At 35.1% G+C, this 18,781-nt stretch overlaps 3 protein-coding genes across 6 annotated transcripts; all 3 read right to left on the bottom strand.

The window, feature by feature from the left end:
- Positions 1–3,467: 3,467 nt before the first annotated feature.
- LOC129576420 (uncharacterized) lies at positions 3,468–8,699 on the bottom strand. 2 transcript variants are annotated; one of them, XM_055461536.1, is made up of 2 exons: positions 8,515–8,699; positions 3,468–8,382 (listed from the first exon to the last, which is right to left on the bottom strand). In XM_055461536.1, exon 2 carries the CDS (start codon positions 8,207–8,209, stop codon positions 3,752–3,754), a length of 4,458 nt encoding a protein of 1,485 aa, XP_055317511.1. In that variant the 5' UTR covers positions 8,210–8,382; positions 8,515–8,699; the 3' UTR covers positions 3,468–3,751. The 2 variants fall into 2 exon arrangements, with proteins under 2 accessions (XP_055317511.1, XP_055317510.1); XM_055461535.1 differs by having other exon boundaries at positions 8,547–8,684.
- Positions 8,700–8,921: 222 nt separating this feature from the next.
- On the bottom strand, positions 8,922–11,692 carry LOC129576421 (uncharacterized). Its single transcript, XM_055461537.1, has 2 exons — positions 11,552–11,692; positions 8,922–10,580 (listed from the first exon to the last, which is right to left on the bottom strand). Exon 2 carries the CDS (start codon positions 10,564–10,566, stop codon positions 9,190–9,192), a length of 1,377 nt encoding a protein of 458 aa, XP_055317512.1. The 5' UTR covers positions 10,567–10,580; positions 11,552–11,692; the 3' UTR covers positions 8,922–9,189.
- Positions 11,693–11,880: 188 nt separating this feature from the next.
- Positions 11,881–18,711, bottom strand: LOC129576435 (uncharacterized). 3 transcript variants are annotated; one of them, XM_055461555.1, is made up of 6 exons: positions 18,584–18,711; positions 14,267–16,303; positions 13,511–14,161; positions 12,598–13,420; positions 12,243–12,527; positions 11,881–12,019 (listed from the first exon to the last, which is right to left on the bottom strand). In XM_055461555.1, the coding sequence occupies exons 3-4, from the start codon at positions 14,069–14,071 to the stop codon at positions 12,638–12,640; spliced, it is 1,344 nt and encodes a 447-aa protein (XP_055317530.1). In that variant the 5' UTR covers positions 14,072–14,161; positions 14,267–16,303; positions 18,584–18,711; the 3' UTR covers positions 11,881–12,019; positions 12,243–12,527; positions 12,598–12,637. The 3 variants fall into 3 exon arrangements, with proteins under 3 accessions (XP_055317530.1, XP_055317529.1, XP_055317528.1); XM_055461554.1 differs by having other exon boundaries at positions 13,511–16,303; XM_055461553.1 differs by lacking the exons at positions 11,881–12,019; positions 12,243–12,527; positions 12,598–13,420; positions 13,511–14,161 and having other exon boundaries at positions 14,578–16,303.
- Between the last annotated feature and the right edge of the window lie 70 nt (positions 18,712–18,781).

An 18,781-nucleotide genomic window follows, 5' to 3' on the forward strand; every position in this document is an offset into this window, starting at 1 on the left:
ATCAAGCAACGAATTTCTTTTATATTTCACAGAAAGTGTTTCCCAATAAACAAACCCAAGACGAAATTTTCGGGCCATTACATTGTGCTCTGTGGATATGACAATCGTATTGGCAGTGTATTTTATAGGAATCCAGCCATAAAAAGTTGACATGAGTTGATTGATGCCAAAAAAATTGCAATCGACCGGCAAATCTTCATTTTTCCTGAAAAATTGAAAAAATTAAAAATAATAGGTTATCATTAATCTGAATCGTTTAATATCTGTATGATTTATTTTCCGTAGGTGTTTGGTTTATGTCCTATCGAAAGCTGACTGAAGCTCGAACAGCAAATGGCACCAATGAGGACTTGATCTTTGTGTTCCGAAAAAGTTGAATTCAGACAAAAATAATAGAAATGTAATTTTCAATATAATCTGAACAAAAAAACTAAATTACAAATAAACTGTAACGAAGAATTATTCAATAACTACGACTGTAGCGTAAGTACATGCGTTCATGGCTTAGATTCATCGGAAATTTATTGAGACCCTAATGGCGGAATATCGAGGGGCAAATCACTCAAAATAGTAATTGCAAAATTTAGCAGTAATTGAACGAGAAAAAAGTAATTGCATAGGTAATTGCTAAGAAAAAAGTAGTTGCGAAAGTAATTGTTGATCAGCAATTACTACATTTTTCTTGCAATTACCAATGCAATTACTTCTTTTTAATGCAATTACTTTTGAGTGATCTGCCCCTCGCGGAATATACATAGCGACGTTTTTCTTACAGCCAACATTTTTTTAGAATCATTGAGATATTCTCGGCATGCTCCGTTCGTTCGAATAACCTTAGAACCATGTTGATGGTATTCATTGTCCGAGGCGAGTTTCAATTTTAATTTTGAAAATTCCCATGACATGAATAAGGCTAACAGAAATATTTATTTGAATATTTTGGGCACAAAGAGAATATGATATTTATATAACATCTAACTCCATCTAGAACTCTTTCCAGTAGTTGTGTTCTAGTGAGTTATACTACCCAGACTGAATATAGCGGTTTCAACTACTTTCGGCCGAAATTATCTTAAAACTGCAATGAGTTATTTGTTATGCGAACGCTCAAACGACTATTGTTGATGTACGGACTAATTCAGTAATCCACAGACATGCAATGGCTACTGGATGACAAATGAACCCGTGAGCATAAAAACAACGTATTGACTCTTCGCCGATGAATACGAAACGCAAAAAAATCGCCGAACAAAGTGAAACACCAATCTGTTATTGGATCAATATGAAACATGAAATCGTTGGCCACTATTTTATTTACGTTGCGCTTTGTTTCGAAGCGCGGCAAGTGTTTCATTTTGTTCCAGTAACAGAACGTTGTATCACTTTGTTCGGCGACGCGCTCAATGTACTGTTTTGGAAAAATATGCATGATTTGATACAGTTTTGAGTCCATTGGTATGATGATTCATTTTAACACAACACCCATTCTATTTCGCTCACACTTACGTGCACTTTAACGTTGCTGAAACATGTACGTTCTTGTTTCTTTACTGCGCACATCTTTTTAACAGTAAAGCAGACTACTTTGTTATACGGGTAAAAATTGCACGTAAGTGTGAGCGAAATAGAATGGGTGTTGTGCGTCCGTGTTTTGGCCATGTATAGATTTCACTATATAAACCAATGTATTCACAGCGGCGTGAACCCGCGTTTCGAGGATTTCATACAAACTTCCCATGTAGACGATCCGAAATAGGCAACAGTCGAAAAAAAAAGTTTAATTTTTTTTTCGATTTTCATATAGTATTTTTTTCTGCTCTATTGGTGTTATCGGCACATCGAAATTCGCGCTACTTATCAGTTAATTTTCACTTCATAGACAAATCACGACCAAAACCACCATTAAAATGAATCATCATACCAATGGACTCAAAAGTGTATCAAACATTTTTGTTTCAATTAAAGTGAAACACAATTTCTATAGTCAGCCGATATTTCACGATTCACTTTCAAGCGAACAGAATTTATGTTGCACTCGCACAAAACTGTATCAAATCATGCATATTTTTTCAAAACAGTACATTGAGCGCGTCGCCGAACAAAGTGATACAACGTTCTGTTACTGGAACAAAATGAAACACTTGCCGCGCTTCGAAACAAAGCGCAACGTAAATAAAATAGTGGCCAACGATTTCATGTTTCATATTGATCCAATAACAGATTGGTGTTTCACTTTGTTCGGCGATTTTTTTGCGTTTCGTATTCATCGGCGAAGAGTCAATACGTTGTTTTTATGCTCACGGGTTCAAATCTACAACACACTCGAGTGCGTGTATTTGCGCGCACATTAACAGTGGCCATTTGAGCGTTCGCATAACAAATAACTCATTGCAGTTTTGAGATAATTTCGCCCGAAAGTAGTTGAAACCGCTATATTCAGTCTAGGTGATATTACTCACTAAAACACAACTACTCGAAAGAGTTCTAGATGGAGTTAAATGTTCACACCTAAAGCTAAGTACACAGTTCCTCGTGAAATGAAAAAATTTCTCCGGTGAAATTTTTACAGGTGATATTTGTATGGGTTTTTTATTTTCGAGTTGCAAGCATAATGATTTTTGATGTATGAAACAGTTAACTCCCTCCAATATCAACACAATACATGAACAAATTTGAATTTTGAATTCATTTCTTAATGTATTTTGATCTTTCTTATTTTTTCACCGCCGTGAAAAAAATTTCGCGTACATTTTGCACGCGAAATACTTTTCACGACCGTGAAAAAAAATTTGTTTAGACAAAACACATAGAAGAATGAACTCAAAAACCAAATTTGTTCATGTGCCGTGTTGATATTGAAATGAGTTAGCTGTTTCATACATCAAAAATCATTATGCTTGCAATTCGAAAATAAAAAACACCATAAAAATATCACCTGTGAAAATTTCACCGGAGAAATTTTTTCATTTCACAAGGAACTGTATACTTAGCTTAATCCAATGTATTGAAATTCCATATACATGCTCAGAGTATGATTTTGGGCGATTTCATTTTAAATAAAAATCATATTAATTATTTAAAAATAATTAAATATTTTAAGGAATTTAGAGTTTCTCTTCTTCAATATTTCGAGGATTTTGCCGTTTTCTGCGAAAATGTTCAATTTTTTTTCATAAGGAAAAACAAATTTTGACTCCCAATTTTTGGTTCATGAAATAGAATATTTTTTTTATTTTCCATTTTTTTCTCATTGAAAATTGTTTCGTAAATAATTTGTTAGCCTTACCATGGTTAGACATGAAACATTATCGAAATTCGGGTTTGTCTTTTATTTGTCAGCAAAGCATGGGCTATATGAGTACAATTGTTTAGATTAAATTTTCAAAGAGTTGCCTCATTAATTACCATTTTGATTCAAAACAATCCAGCTGAAAGAAAATTCACAAAATAGATGGGAGAAAGTAATCTGTTTCATTTTTTTCAAATTTTATTTCTTGTGGAACTTCAATAGATTTATATAAAATTAAAGAGGATATAAAACGTAAACAAATGTAAAATTGTATTCTACCCACACATAGATTTATAGATTTTCAACGAACTTATCTATACTATTACACAATTGATATTGTTTTTTCAAATATTTGCATAAAAGAATTTAGAAAAAATCAATATTTGAATCACAATTTTTATGTCATTTTAATCGGTTCAAATAGGTATTTGTATTTTTTCTAGCTGAAATCATTGATTAAGATCATTCATCTAATTTTAAAAAATTAATAATATTTAAATGTTTTTCATTCTTTAATATTTTGCGTATATTGTTTTCGGAACTCTTCTGTGAATTCAGATCGATAAAATTTTTTGAAGCATTTGTCAGTTCAATTATTACATCTGATCCTTTCAATTGATCATTGATAAATTGACGAATAACTCCATAGGCACTTTCAAATAGAATATTTTCAATAAAAATCTGTTGCACTCGTTCATGTTCTAGGTTGTTCATTAAATATTTGCTAAAGAAAAATTCAGCAAAACTATGATGAATAAATTCTAATTTTTCTGATCGCAAATTCAATAGTCCAACTCTAGCGACTTTTTCGCCTTTTCCTTCATTTTGTTTAATTTCTTGCTTCAATTTATCTAATACAATGAGGTCTGGCAATAGCTTCTCTTCATAATCTTTTGGAAATAAAATTTGTGCAGCCAAAGAATTGTGCACATTATTCAGATATTCACCGTGATCTCCGCATATATCACTAGCAGCTTGATTACCCGGCTTAGATTTGGCTTTGATTTTATAGAAAATGGAAAATTGAATATTTACAAATTTTTGATATAAATCAAATGGCTCCAACTTGCTTATCAATTGCTTTTCGGCCGAAACAACCACAGTCAACATTTTAAGATTTAGTGGAGTGCCATAAAAGTTGCTATCTTTAGCAAACACCCCTTCTCTCCATAGAGAAAGCAGATTGTTCTTCACATATTCAGTGAATGATAAAGAGTTTATTTCGTTTTTTAGCTCATCGATTTTTCCACCTTTTTTGGAATTTTTTTTCAGAATATTTGAGATATTTTCCGTAAGCGCAGGAGTTAACGATGCTTCCTTTATTTCTTGCAATCGTTTGATCATCTGTGGATAGGATCGATCAGAAGCTTCTGTTGAGCCAACCGAAGGTTTACCACATCGAATATGCCATTTCAAAAAGTTATCGAAAAATGCGATTTGTTCCTCGTCTTTTAATGGTTGTAAATAATAAGACGTTGAGTTGAGTTCATTTTGCAAGTGATCTTTTTCATGGGGTCGTGTTGTGATCCAAAGTTGGCTGACATCACTTGCTTTTAGAGTATTTATTAGTGTGCTTGTCTTTTCGTTATAATTCGGACTGATTTCATCAAAACCATCCAGTAGTATAACAATCGGCGGTTTTTTATAATGTGATTCGGTTTTTTCAAGGCTTGCTTTAATTAATGCACGTTGCAAACGAATTTTAGCATCATTTATTTTGCCGCGAACTCTCCGAATAACCATCTTCGATACAAATTCGATACCTTTTCCAATTTCAAGTTCTTTAAAATTTATTCGATTCAAACTATGTGGTGTATTTTTAGTGGCTCCATAGTCAGTTAAATTAATTCGAACAATCCACGCATTTTCCTTATTTTGCCGCATCTTTTTAGCGACACTTGTTAACACTGTAGATTTGCCCATACCAGCATTGTTAACCAAAAGTGTCAATTTCTGTACGTTCCCTCTTTCAACTAATAGTTTTTCACTAATATTACTTGAATCGTTTGTTGGTTTTTGCTTCAGATTAAATTCTCTTTCGATATAGAAATCTTTCTCATAACCGATGGAAGAGAATGCTTTTTCATCGCCAATTTGAATCTCTTCATTCTCAATCAATCTCAATAAATTTTCGGAATCAATGATTTTACAGGCTAATATTTTATCAATGAGCTGATCAAATCTCATATTGTCTTTCTCTTGGAATTTAATTTCTTTTGCCAGTACTTTGTTTCGAGAATTATCATCCAAATGTGTAAACTTTATTTCATCCTCTATTTTTATAAATAATGGTTCATTTAAATTTTCATCTGAAGCAGTTTGACTATTCATCTTTTCATAATGTTCTCGAAACTTTTTAGATAGACCATCGTCATCTGGAGCGATGATGATAAGTTTTTTATTTGGATTCTTTGAAAGAATGTTTAAAATCATTTTGAACAAATTTTGCTCAGCATCTACATCCACATCCAAATTTCCAATATATCTCCGACATTCCTGTCGGCATTCAATTACGCAGAGATCATAGGTGTTCCTATAAATAACCGTTTCTTCAAAGGATTGTTCAACCAGTTCTTCAACTGATTGGATGCCCGAATTGAATGCATTTAAAATAAATTTACGTGTTTCCTCTCGATGTAAAACAGTACCCAAGCGAATGAAAATATAACTATCATGTTTCTTAAATTGGCCCGAATCAGTTAACTGCCGAAACAGTTTTATTGCGACTAATCGAGTGAATTTGGTAGAAATATGGAAAACTTTTTCACTATCATTCGATAAAAAGTCGCTTAGTTTGCAAATTTCTTTGAATTTAATGCGAAGCGAAATGCCATATGCATCAAGTCGTTCAGTATATGCTTTGCACAGTCCAATGCACATAAATGTATTGATCTTTTGCTCCATTTTCTCGAAAAATTGTTCCCCCTCTATTCCATGATAGAATCTACCGCGTTTTTCTTTTAGAAAATTGATCATTTCCCGCTCAAAAGAATCTCTTACAAAATCGGCACTTAGCAAAGAAAATTTGTCACCAATCTCCTGTTGAAGGACATCACTCAATTGCCCCTCATCGGGATAATTTGTAATAATTCGAAATTGTTCTAAGAACTCATCAAGGCACTTTTCAAATGTGTTATCATTCAAGGCCACTTTTATCATAGATATATTTGAAATTATACGTTGAAGTTTAACGTATAAAGTCTTTTTCACTTGTTTCAAATCGTTTGACTTTTGGATTGTGTCGATAATACTTTTTGGAATTCGATATTTTCGCTTTAAGATATCCTTATTATTAATTTCTTTTTTTATCCATTCCAAATCTTTTGAGTCCGAAACCTCCTTTCTCAACTTCCTTAATTCACGCTCATCATCGAATAATTCCACTTTATCTCCTTCTAGATCTTGATATTCTTCTGAACATGAGTCACTGTATTTTTCTAATTCTTCTTGACAATCGTCTATAACCTTTTCCACTTCTTTTACATCAGAATGAATTTTTTGCATACTGTCACGTGCAATTCCTGTTCCAACTCGATTCTTTTCTAATAGTTTAATTGACTCCTTCAAATTGTCGACCGATTGCTTACATCCGTTTTCATTCAAAAATTTCTCCATCGAACGTACGAACTCTTTTGCCATTTTTATAACATGCCCTTTCCTTTGTTTATCTTTACACTCAATTGCAATATCAATTACTAATGTTTTTGCTCTTTCGAGCTGATCTTTGCGTTTAATATGTTTTGTAACCCGTAATTTTTTCTTGATAGCATTAAAACTATCGATTTCTTTTAATGTCGAAACGCTTTCCAATAAATTTGATTTGAATTGTTCGTATAAATCTTCTTTCGCCTTTTGAGTGAATTTAAATTTTTTTGTTTGAACCATACATGCTTCAACATGTAGGATGGGATCAACTTGTAAATTTTTTTCTTCCTCAAAATATTTACTCCATAATTTGATAAGTTCACAAAATTCTTTGCCCACTCGTCTCGATGAAGCAATCCTCTCATCACAATCGTTGAATTCGAATTCCGTATTCGTGATGAGGGTAAAATCCTTGAAAGTGGCATCCTTAAAACGTTCATTATATTTAATTTTACAAAATGACAGAAAATATTTCTGTAAACTGAAATCGTTGTCATTTGATATCAATTCACTAATGGTGATCTTTGAACTATCGGTATTTTGTTTGTGCTTGGCCTGCACAAAACGCCATGTCCATTTGTTCGATTCCTTATATCTGAGAACAACATCATCAAGCGCCTCGGCATCATCCATTTCACTCGCTAGGCTGAACTCATAGCTGTTGCTAAGGGCCCGTTTTCCAAAGAGTGCCAATAATTTTGCTTGATAAATGGGACCATGGAAATTTGATCTCAAACTATGGGCATCATAGGTATCGGTATGGTCAATTTTTTGTTTCTTCGGTTGATTTACACTTGTATTAACACTTGTATTATTGGTAGAGGATTGTGTAGAATCGTTCAGATCTGCAAAGCTATCGATCTCTTCGGACGATCTTCTGCGAGATGTACCAGCCTGAGCTCGCCGTAAAAATGCTTCAATTGACTGTAAACTGGCGTCGTTTGGATCCCGTTCCAAACGTTCATGCACCATTTTTAATGCTGTCTTATTACGGCTATTAACAATAGCAACGTCTGCTCCTCGTTTGATTAAGAAATCAACGATATCACAGTTTCTTTTCCTCACAGCCAAATGCAAAGCAGTATCACCATTCACATTTTTATAGTTTATATTTACCAATTTATTTAATAATGATGTTTCAAACTGCATTATTGATGCATTTTCGCGTACCAACTTTTGTAAATTTTCATTATAGGATGTAGCTTCGTCGACACAATCACTTGAATCCGTATCTTGTGAGTCCCGTTGATTATCTGTTTCAGTATCGACTTCCATGTTGATGGTGGTTTGATTTGTATTTTCACGGCAGTTGTGGTCGTTGGTGCATCCACACTTGTATAGTACTACGATAAATTGGCTGAATTCCGACACCAAATCACGATTTCTTATTTTATAATGTTGTTATTCCGCTGTGGATGTAACGTACCCTTGATGATGACACCAGCAAACTATCCGATTACATGGAATAAGAAGAAGAAGAAGAACATAGAACGAAAAAAGTTAGTGTCATATATTGAACAATGTGCATACGTGGATATACCCATATACCACACCAATTTACAAATGTAATATCTACTTACGAGTTTTTGTTTGTAATAATAATATAACATACGTCTTTAGAAATGGAACGTATCTGTCCAAATACTTTTAAAGTGGAATGATTACTTGTGGAATGTATAAAACTAGAATGTTTGCCGGGTGAGCATGTGTGTTAGTTTGACGCTTTTTCCAACAACAAATGAATATCCTCAATATTGACATAGTCAAGTTTGACAGATCAACTGCATCGGGTAATATAGGTATTACCAGTTGGCAGTGTGACAGTTTCAAATGCTGTTGAAGCGCGAATTTTTTCAAAAGTTAGTCCCAATTCATGATGTCATATTTTCCAGATCTGTTCATTGATAGAAATAGATTTATTCACAATTTTAATGCAATAGGCATTAAGAATTTTTGTATATAATTTATAAAAAAAAAAGAAAAAATATTTTGTTGAATCATTTTTATTTTTTATTACGAGTAATTGATGTAGAAAAGAGTAATCAGATTGTTCATATTAAATTTTATATCATTTTCCTTGGTTAGCAAATATTTTTGAAAACATTTCTGTCTATTTAAATACGTACACAGAGTTTTTGTTGCTTTCAATGTTTTTTTTTCTTGTTTACAACTATTTAGTTTGAATATGACATTTTGTACCTTAGGTTTTGAGTTGAATCATGTCATGAATTTCATGATGATAAAAAACTTCGTTTTTAATCCGATCGTTCTAATGTGAGAATTGTCCATTTGCCAACCATTTCAATTGATGCTTGCCATCCATTATCAAATGATTCCATTAATTCCTTAGAACTATCATGATCACGTATAACGAAATTTGCATTTTTCAAGAATTTCAACGAATTGACAAAGTCAATAATATCTTTTTTTGTAAGCTTAGCATGTGAAGTAAGCTTAAAAATACGAAGCGATGGCAATGCCTTGGCTATTGCGGATAGATTAAGCGTATTCCAAACTATACATAGATATAATTCAACGATGGTTGGGTTGTGATCAAAAAAATTGTACAGTTCTGCTGGGCAGCATTTCTTCACATCTATGGTGCATTTTTTAAGTTGGTCGAATGAAAATGGGATTTTTGGCAATTTGCAGCTAGGTGTACGCTCAGGATTCATAAATAGAATTCCAAGTATTTTTACAGTTCGAAAGCGAAATATTTCACCATTGAATTCATTACGTGGTGTGACAAATTTCATATCCCAAATTAACTGGAGTTCTTCAAGGTGTTGCAGGCGTTCCATGCTTCGCAGTACATTCACACCGGGCCCAATGTCGAAGCAGAATAAGGTGCGTAATTGAGGATTTGAATCTAATACTGCTGGCGAGATATTATCCCATGGGACTATACCATGGCCACTGCCTCGACGTACACAAAAATGCTCCAAATGCGGAAAGTGGTTCTCGATAATGCCAAGTGATTGATTAAAGTCAATGTATATCAAACGGTTCAATTTTGGAAATAACGTTTTCAACGAGTCTTTACTTTGGCCTTCAAAACCAAAACTTTCAATTTCGACAGTCGAAACGTTTGGTAGTGGCTTCAAATATTTCAGGAAACCTTTGGGACATTGATGAATTAGAAATTCAGTCAACGACTCAGCACAATATTCATTAATGTACTCGATTGCAAATTTGTACAATAACGAAAACGATTCCTTTAGATGAGTTTTCTCAAGCACATTGGCCGGTCCAAATTCCAGAACAGTAATCAAATGGCCAAAATTACGGAATACTTGAAGGCAAGTTTTCGCCGAATGAATCCATTCAACAGTTTCGTCTACTTTTCCGCATTGTTTGCGGTAAGGTTGTATGTATACTACGTTCACTCGTTCATTTCCGAATTTCTTCGCGAATACCAAATCGGCGGCCGTCTTGAATTGTTTGCTGGAATCAGCTATGTTCAGCAAATCGAGCAGGTCCAAATGTTTGAAGACGCGCTCCTGACAGTCGATATTGATGTCGCTGAGTTTCGTTTTAGTCACCATCTCAGCATCCGGTTGGTTTGGCGCACCATGTTCAGATCCATCGTGTTGAGGACCTTCAATGAAATCCGATGTTTGGTCCATCATCATTGATATCGATGGGTCTAAAAATAAAAATGAGACGAAAACATTGGTCAAAACTTGTTACAGATCACAACATTCAACAAAAAAATTTATGGAAAAAATTAAATGAATCTTTGGTCAATAAAATAACCAGAACCAAAATAGACTGTTGAATTTGACTACAAGAAGTACAGGAACTAGTAAATTTAACATGAAATCCTAAAACCTAGTACCGAAACCGAGAAGGCTCTAAGAACTTGCATCGCATACTTTTACGTGATATTTTTGATACGTTCGCCAAACGACAAACAATAGTCAACTCTCCGGTCTCCACCCCACTGCTTATATTCGTATTCGTGTACTGTTATTGAATGATCGCACGCAACCACCCTGCTTCCAACATGAATAGCCACGTTTTTTCGGTTATTTTAGGAACAACACGACTGTATTGTTGTTATGCGCTTTAATTTTCACAAATATCCAATAAAAATATTGCATGTGGATGAATTCAGGATTTTTTTTTAGCAAAATCTGTATCGAAAATGACATTTTTTTGACAACTAACAATGTACTTCAATTCAATTGTCACTTTCGTGTTATTATTTGATTTTTCATTTTATTGTTGCAGTGAGTGAAAACAATAAGTACTTATTAGCCTCATTTTCTTGGAGTCGTGTACCTGTACATATTTACATTTATATAACATATATTACAATATAATTAGTTGTATACGAGGAAACAATTGACAACTGGAAGCAACATTGATATATCGTTATAACGTAACCAAAATTAGTTCACTTGAATCAACAAAATTAAGTTCACAAAAAACAAAGATTGCAACATCTACACGATGGAAAAATTGGCATTTTTCTGGTTTTTGCATAGAGTGTCATTCTGTAGAGGTAGTATTCAACAAGTCCACATTGAACGGAACATTTAGATTCATCGTTCTTATATTGATTGATCTTTTTCATTAAATTTGATATGAATTTGTGACTATTTAAATACTTACTTTTTGATCTGAGCAGCCTTTGTCGAAATAGTTCTAAACTGGAACGCTTATTTGTTGCTTTTATGAGCAAAGTGTTTGTGTTGCGATGACAGCCCGTGTTATTGTAATTCTTTACATCACATTAACTGAATCGAGTTTGACAGGTGAGCTCATCTATCGGGCAACATGTGTATTGCCAGTTGCCGGTCTAACACTTTCAAATTGAAGAAGCGCGGAAATATTTCAAAAGTTAGCACTCATTCATGATGGCATAATTTCATCAATGAAAAGTATTTTATTTGCATTATTTTTGCATCAAGAATCTAAATATAATTTATCAGACACAATTATTATCATTTTATTGAACCATTTTTATTTTTGGTAATTTCAGTAGAAAAGAATGATAACTTGTATTTCATGTTGTGTTTCTAAACTATCTAAATGACCGCACTTCAATGTTTTTGTCAATGTATTTTTTCTTGCTTAAAACTGCCCAAGTAACAATTATTAAATGAAATATATCCGAACCCGGGTATATGTTTAGGGTTGAATGTGGGGTTACGTTTGACCATTGACACAATCATTTTTTCCGTCGAAAATGAGTGAAATTTGGGCGTAGTCCAATTGTGCATGAAATGAATGGAAAGAAAATAGAATGAAATCAATGCTCTTTTTTATCAATTGAAAACCAAGTCATTTCATTTGTACTTACCTACGCAACCAACAGTACGTACTCCCGTGAACAACAGAAGGCTGCTCACTCAGGCCCGTTAATTAATCAAGGCCAGTTGGATAACGAATCGTTAGTACAAGTATTATTTTTAAAATGTATTCTTAAGTGATATGGAGTTGGTGCTACTGCTAGTGATTGCTGCAATCTATTCATCATCCTCAACTTCGGAGATGTGCTCGTAATCACTGTCGATGTTCTGTTCTTTGTGCTGGACCGGTGTCGATAGATTCGGGTGAATGCGGTATCCGAACACCTCACAACGACCTAAAACAGAAATCACACATAAAAATTTGCAATCAAAATAGTTAGAATCATTTCGATTTCATTATTTTACCTTTGTATAGAATGCACTTTGCAGCCACTACGTCACGATGTCAATTGGTTACGTTCTGATTTATGTGTGACGCATACCACTCCAAGTCACCAGCTTCATTTGAATGACATTTATAGTATTTGCAAAGTTTTGACACCAAACGTATTTTAGCTGGTCGAGTCGGATTGGCTGCGTTACGTGGCTGATTGTTGTTGACATTCTGTTGCATTCGTTCGTCCTTCTCCTCTTTGCGTGCTTTCTTCAGTTTTCGGCTACTTAATGTGGTCACGATTTTGTTTGGCAATATTTGACCATCATATCCATTCAGCCAGCACTGTCGGCAAACTTTGAACCGATTTCGTTTGGTTCGTGGATCGAAACGTCCAAGGCATTTTTGCGCATGTCTACGAACGGTGCAATTGTTCAATTTCTTGAAGCTGGCCAACAATTTTCTTGTGCCGGGGCATCGCAACCGTCTTTTGATTCCAATCGGTGAGTTTTTTGCCATTTGTGCTGCGCCCAAGTAAATCATTGATGGCTTTTTGTTCGTTAACGATGCGGCAATTTTGCCGCTGGCTCGAGTTGACCCCACGTATTTGTCGAAACTGAGGCGAGCGTACTTGCGCGTTCCAAACACAGCAATTCCCAGTGCCATCATAGTCAACCGATGACAAATGTAGCTCTTCCATGCATCCTTTGACTTTGGCGATGGGTCCACTGGATATGACCGAATCTCGCGTTGTAGTTGCTCCTTGAATGTCCTCTGCCATCGTTCTTCTTTCTGCCTACGTTTTGATCGTTTTGCCCTCCAATGATACGTTGGACCAGCAATCGTGATGTTTTCCTGAAATGAAAAAACAATGAAATGCCACAGCAATTAGTAATTTATACATTAGTTTATCTGAAAATGAATACTCATCCACAATTGCCTTACCTCATCACCAGTTGCAACGGTGCGACGAACGGTTGCGTTCCATGTTCGAACGCCAGGGTCGATTCCAAGCTCATACACGAATCGTTCTCCACGGTACATATCCTCAATTGTCTTCAAATCCTTCGCATCCAGCGTACGGTTCGATTTGATGTACATGAGCGAAACAGAAACGCTATCAGTCATGATCGAGCAATCGAATTTTATTTTTCGGCCGCCGATTTTGTTGATTTTCTTCATGTTGAATACGTGTTTCCACCACTGTGCCGTATTTTTGTTGTAAACTTCGCGGCTGATACTCACTTTTCCTCCACGTTTTCCTATCGCATGCTTCAAAGCACCCAAACCACAAGCAATTTCATAGAAAAGCGTGACATCGATGCGAATGTGCTTGAGATCGAAGTCATGAACGGGAATCGCAATAAAATTCTTCACTTTTGGCGGTCGTGGCACAAGTGGCATCTTATTTGTGACTGGATCACTCTTGTATTTGGCCCATTCGCTATTCAGCATGCCGTACGTTGTATGGAAATAGCTGATGTTTCGCTGAATTTTGATCCACATTTGTAGCGATGCAAATCACTTTTTGGTGACAAATTCTTTCAAATTGTTGTCAGCTGGCCCACCGATTCGTACGACTTCGCCCAGCAGAAACTGCATTTTCCGATATCGGTCCGCATTGCCATGAGTCAATGAAACAATGAGAACAAAAAAAAACAATCACTGTGAATCGAACAGTATGCACAACAAATGACTTGCCTTTTCAAATGCTCAGATCAATATGAATGTGCAACCGGCATCAGTTTGACAAATCAAGCTGAATTTGACAACTCTCTTCAACGCGCTAATTTTCGTGGCGAGATTCGGATTTGACTGGTATCGATGCAGAAACTCATGCGAAATATAATCTCATAACGGAACCAAAATAAACAAATGCAACACCAAGCCACAGTAGCGAATGAGTCTGTTGTGTTGTGTTGTGTTGCGTTGTGTGAAATGGAAGAGATGTATCGGTTCTGCTGTTTCTTTCTAATTCACGCGCCCAAAACGAAATCAATACACAAATTGAATTCTTGTAAGATGTTTATTCAGTTCGTTCGGCACAGAGTTGTTTGGAATGGTTGTCATTTCAAATGTTTGAATTTGAAAGATGCTGGGTAGCGTTCCGAATATTCATACAGTTGGTTTACACTGAAATTTCAGTCGATTTTGACGGAAATAAAGACTAAAAACGTTACATCTTTTAACGTTAAAAATGACTAAATTGCGTTACATGTTCTTAACTATCTAAATGACTGATCTTCAATGTTTTTCTCTGTGAGATTATTTTTTGCTTAAAATTATGGTTAAATTTAGCTTGAACAATAATTTTCAGTTTTGAGTTGATTTATGACGTTCAATCCAAACGTTCCAATGTGATTTTTGTGAAATCATTTACTTCTTCAACAGATACGTGCCATTCGTTTTCCAGATGCGTTGAGAAGTATTGCTTCAATTGCTCCAAACAATCGTTAGGAATAAGCTGCACAGTAAAATAAGCCTGATTTAAAACTGGCAAGGAATCGATAAAATCGACAATATTTTCTTTTGTGATAAAAGCATGCGATCTAAACTTGAAGTGACGAAGAGACCGCGATGCCTGTGCAATTTTCGATAAGTTCACAAAAAGACAATTTAATTGCAACTTTAGATCAGTAATTGTTGGGTTTCGTTCAAGAAATTTGTACAATTCGTCAAAAGAACTTGCTTTTGCATGTATGGCACATTTCTCAAGTTGATCAAATACAAATGGGATTTTCGGAAATGTTCCATATTCGCGGGAGGTGTCCATTGTAAAAATTTTGAACATTTTTATGGTTCGAAAGCGAAATATTTCACCATCGAATTCGTTTCGTGCGTTAGCATATTTCATATCCCACATCAGGTCAAGCTCTTCAAGGTGTTGCAAGCGTTCCATGCTTCGAAGTACATTTACGCCGGGTCCAATGTCGAAGTTGAATAAGCTGCGTAGCTGAGAATTTAGATCTAGTACCGCTGGTGATATATTATCCCATGCGATGGCACTATAGCCACGACGTACACTCAAATGCTCCAAATGTGGGAAGTGGTGATCAATCATGCCAAGTGACTGATTAAAATCGATGTATGTCAAACGGTTCAATTTTGGAAACAACGTTTTTAACCAGTCATTGCTTAGGCCTTCAAAACCGAAGCTGTCGATTTCAACAGTCGAAATGTTGAGCAGCGGGTTCAGAAATTTCAGGAAACCTTCAGGACATTGACGAATCCAAATTTCAGTCAACGATTCAGCTAAATATTCATTGATGTACTCGATTGCACATTTGTACAGTAGCGAAAAAGATTCCTCCCGAGGAGTTTTCGCAAGCACATTGGCCGGTTCAAAGTTCAGGACTGAAATCAAGTGGCCAAAATTACGGAATAATTGTAGACCAGTTTTCGCAAATTCGATCCATTCTATAGATTCGTTCGATTCTACGTATTGATTGCGGCAAGGTCTTATACATAGCACTTTCACTCGTTCATTTCCGAATTTCTTCGCGAATACCAAATCGGCGGCCGTCTTGAATTGTTTACTGGAATCAGCTATGTTCAGCAAATCGAGCAGGCCCAAATGTTTGAAGACGTGCTCCTGACAATCGATATTTATGTCGGTGAGTTTTGTTTCAATCATCATCTCAGCATCCAGCTGCTGAGGCGCTCCGTTTTCGGATACATCGAGCTGTTGATTTTCAATTGAATCCGATGTTTGGTCCAACATCATTGACATCGATCGGTCTACAAATAAAAATTAGACGAAACAAAATTATGTTCAAAAATTGTTACACATCAAACAAAAAATATGTGTCAAAAATTGGACAATTGATTAATTTGAATAACAATTTACACAGATTTTTACACAAAAAGAATAAATGTGCAAATCACATTCAAATCTCAAAATGCGATATCGGTAAAAATATTTTAACCCACATATATTTGTGTATATCTATGTCAATTCTCTGCTCGACTGCTGAGCAAACACAACACATTACAGTATATATACTAGTATACTATATTGAGTTTGTTTTTGAGTCGATTTTTCTTTAATTTGATTTCACAAACGTATTTTATTTAAGAGATTTAAATAAAACCAACCTTGAATGCATTTCGAGCTGACTTCAGCTCATCATCAGCAATCACGACTGAAACCGTCGTCGGTGAACCACACTCGCCGTCACATTTCTCTTCTCTCCTTCTTCTCTCTTTCTCCTTCATTTGCAAATATCCATAAAACACTATGACAAAGTGCACACAAACAAACCGACCGATTCGATGAGACACTACAGCACAAACAGACGGCACATTTTTTTAACGCATAAGAGATGAACTAATTAGCAAAAGCGAATAAGAATGATGTTATGTTTCCTTCGTCTTGGTTCATTGGGTTTTCTTCCAATGAAATGTAGTATGATTCCCATGCGTCGAGTTGTCTTTCGTCGTTCACTTGTTTCACGAGAGAGACGTTATCAATGTGAATGCCGTGTTCTTCTGATAGAACGTGTGCAGCAGCGGCAGATAAATGGGGCCTGTTGAATTTGACACAACGGCAATGTTCTTTGTATCGTATTTCAATGTTTCTTTTTGTTTGACCTATGTACGCAGCATCACAAACAGAGCATTTGATGCGGTAAACACCTGATTTTTGTAATGCCGGCGTTTTGTCTTTATTTGAACCGAGTAACGATGAGAGTTTGTTTTGGCTCTTAAACACCATTTGCATGTCATATTGTCTCAGTTTTTGTTTTAATTTATTCGTCACTTCGGGAATGAAATTAAACGCGACTTTTTTTCTTTGACTGGTTTGAGTTTGGGAAAAAAGGGTTGACAAATTCGATCGTGCAACTTTATTGGAATGTTTTTTCACAATTCGGTCAACGAAAGTTTCACTATAACCGTTTTTCTTTGCCACTTCTTTTATGTATTTGTATTCTTTGCTAAAATTTTCAGCGTTTAATGGCAAACGACACAAACGGTGACACATTGAGTGAAATGCCGCTTCTTTATGTTGAATAGCACAATTTGAGTCACAGGTTATTACCCTTTGTGTGCTCGTCGGTTTGTGATGCACACTCACTTCGATTTTATAATTCACACGTTTCAATTCAAGGTCGAGAAAAGGTAAAACATTATGATTCTCTTCCTCGTGTGTGAAATTAATTGTTTCAAATTGACTGTTCAGTACATTCAGCAAACTATCAATTGCACTTGGTTCAACTATTGCGAAAACGTCATCAACATAACGTAACCAGACTCTTGGTAAGAGACCACGATTTTTTAGGTTCATTTCAAATGATGCCATAAATATTTCAGATATTAGTGGGCTCAAAGGGTTACCCATGTTGGTACCCTTTTCCACCTTAAAAATATTGTCTCTGAATTGAAAGAAATTCTGGTTCATGCATGTTTTTGCCACTCTCAGATACACTTTTTTCTTCTCTTCACTTATGTCCACCTTTTCCAGGTATTTCTCAAATTCAATCAAAGCCCCATAAAGTATACTATATGTATAATTACACAGAATTGAGTGACCGTCCGCACTGCTGGTAATATGAACGGATACATTTGTGATCGGTTGTTATAGATTCAACACGGCTGCATTGTGTTCATTTGGTTACAAATTTACAGTTCTTCATTTTCCATGTTGTGATTTTATTTATTTTACGTATGGAATGAGTGCATGAGAAGAGAAGGAGAAGCAACAAATAGTTATGAGCTTATTCGATTTTTGTAGCCGATGTGTATATAAGGAAATGATTGGGCATTGAAAGCAACATTGACCAAAGTAAACAAAATAAAATCTCTGGAATCAACAAATATGTGTTTATAAAAACTTTAGATTGCACAATTGGCACAATTGGAAAAATCATTGTGTATTTGCTTTCTGCATAGAGAGTGTTTTTGTAGCTGTCACCTCTACATTGAATGAGACATTTAGTTTCAACACAAATTTATTGCTTTAATATTTATTGTCATCCTCCATAAAATGTATAACTATTTGTAATTATTTTCAATACTTACATTTTGATCTAAGATGCGCTTGTTGAAATAGTTTTTAGTTGGAACGCTTATTTGCCGTATTTATGAGAGAAATTTTCTGCGTGCCGATCGACAGTCTGTGTTACTTTGATATTTCACATCAAATGAATATCTTCAACATTAGCAGAATCGAGTTTGACAGATCAGCTTATCTATCGGGCAATATGTGTATTGCCAGTT

Source organism: Sitodiplosis mosellana, unplaced genomic scaffold (genome assembly GCF_009176505.1).
Source record: "Sitodiplosis mosellana isolate CC-2019 unplaced genomic scaffold, AAFC_SMos_1.0 Smas_scaffold_6185, whole genome shotgun sequence".
NCBI classification, from domain to species: domain Eukaryota; kingdom Metazoa; phylum Arthropoda; class Insecta; order Diptera; family Cecidomyiidae; genus Sitodiplosis; species Sitodiplosis mosellana.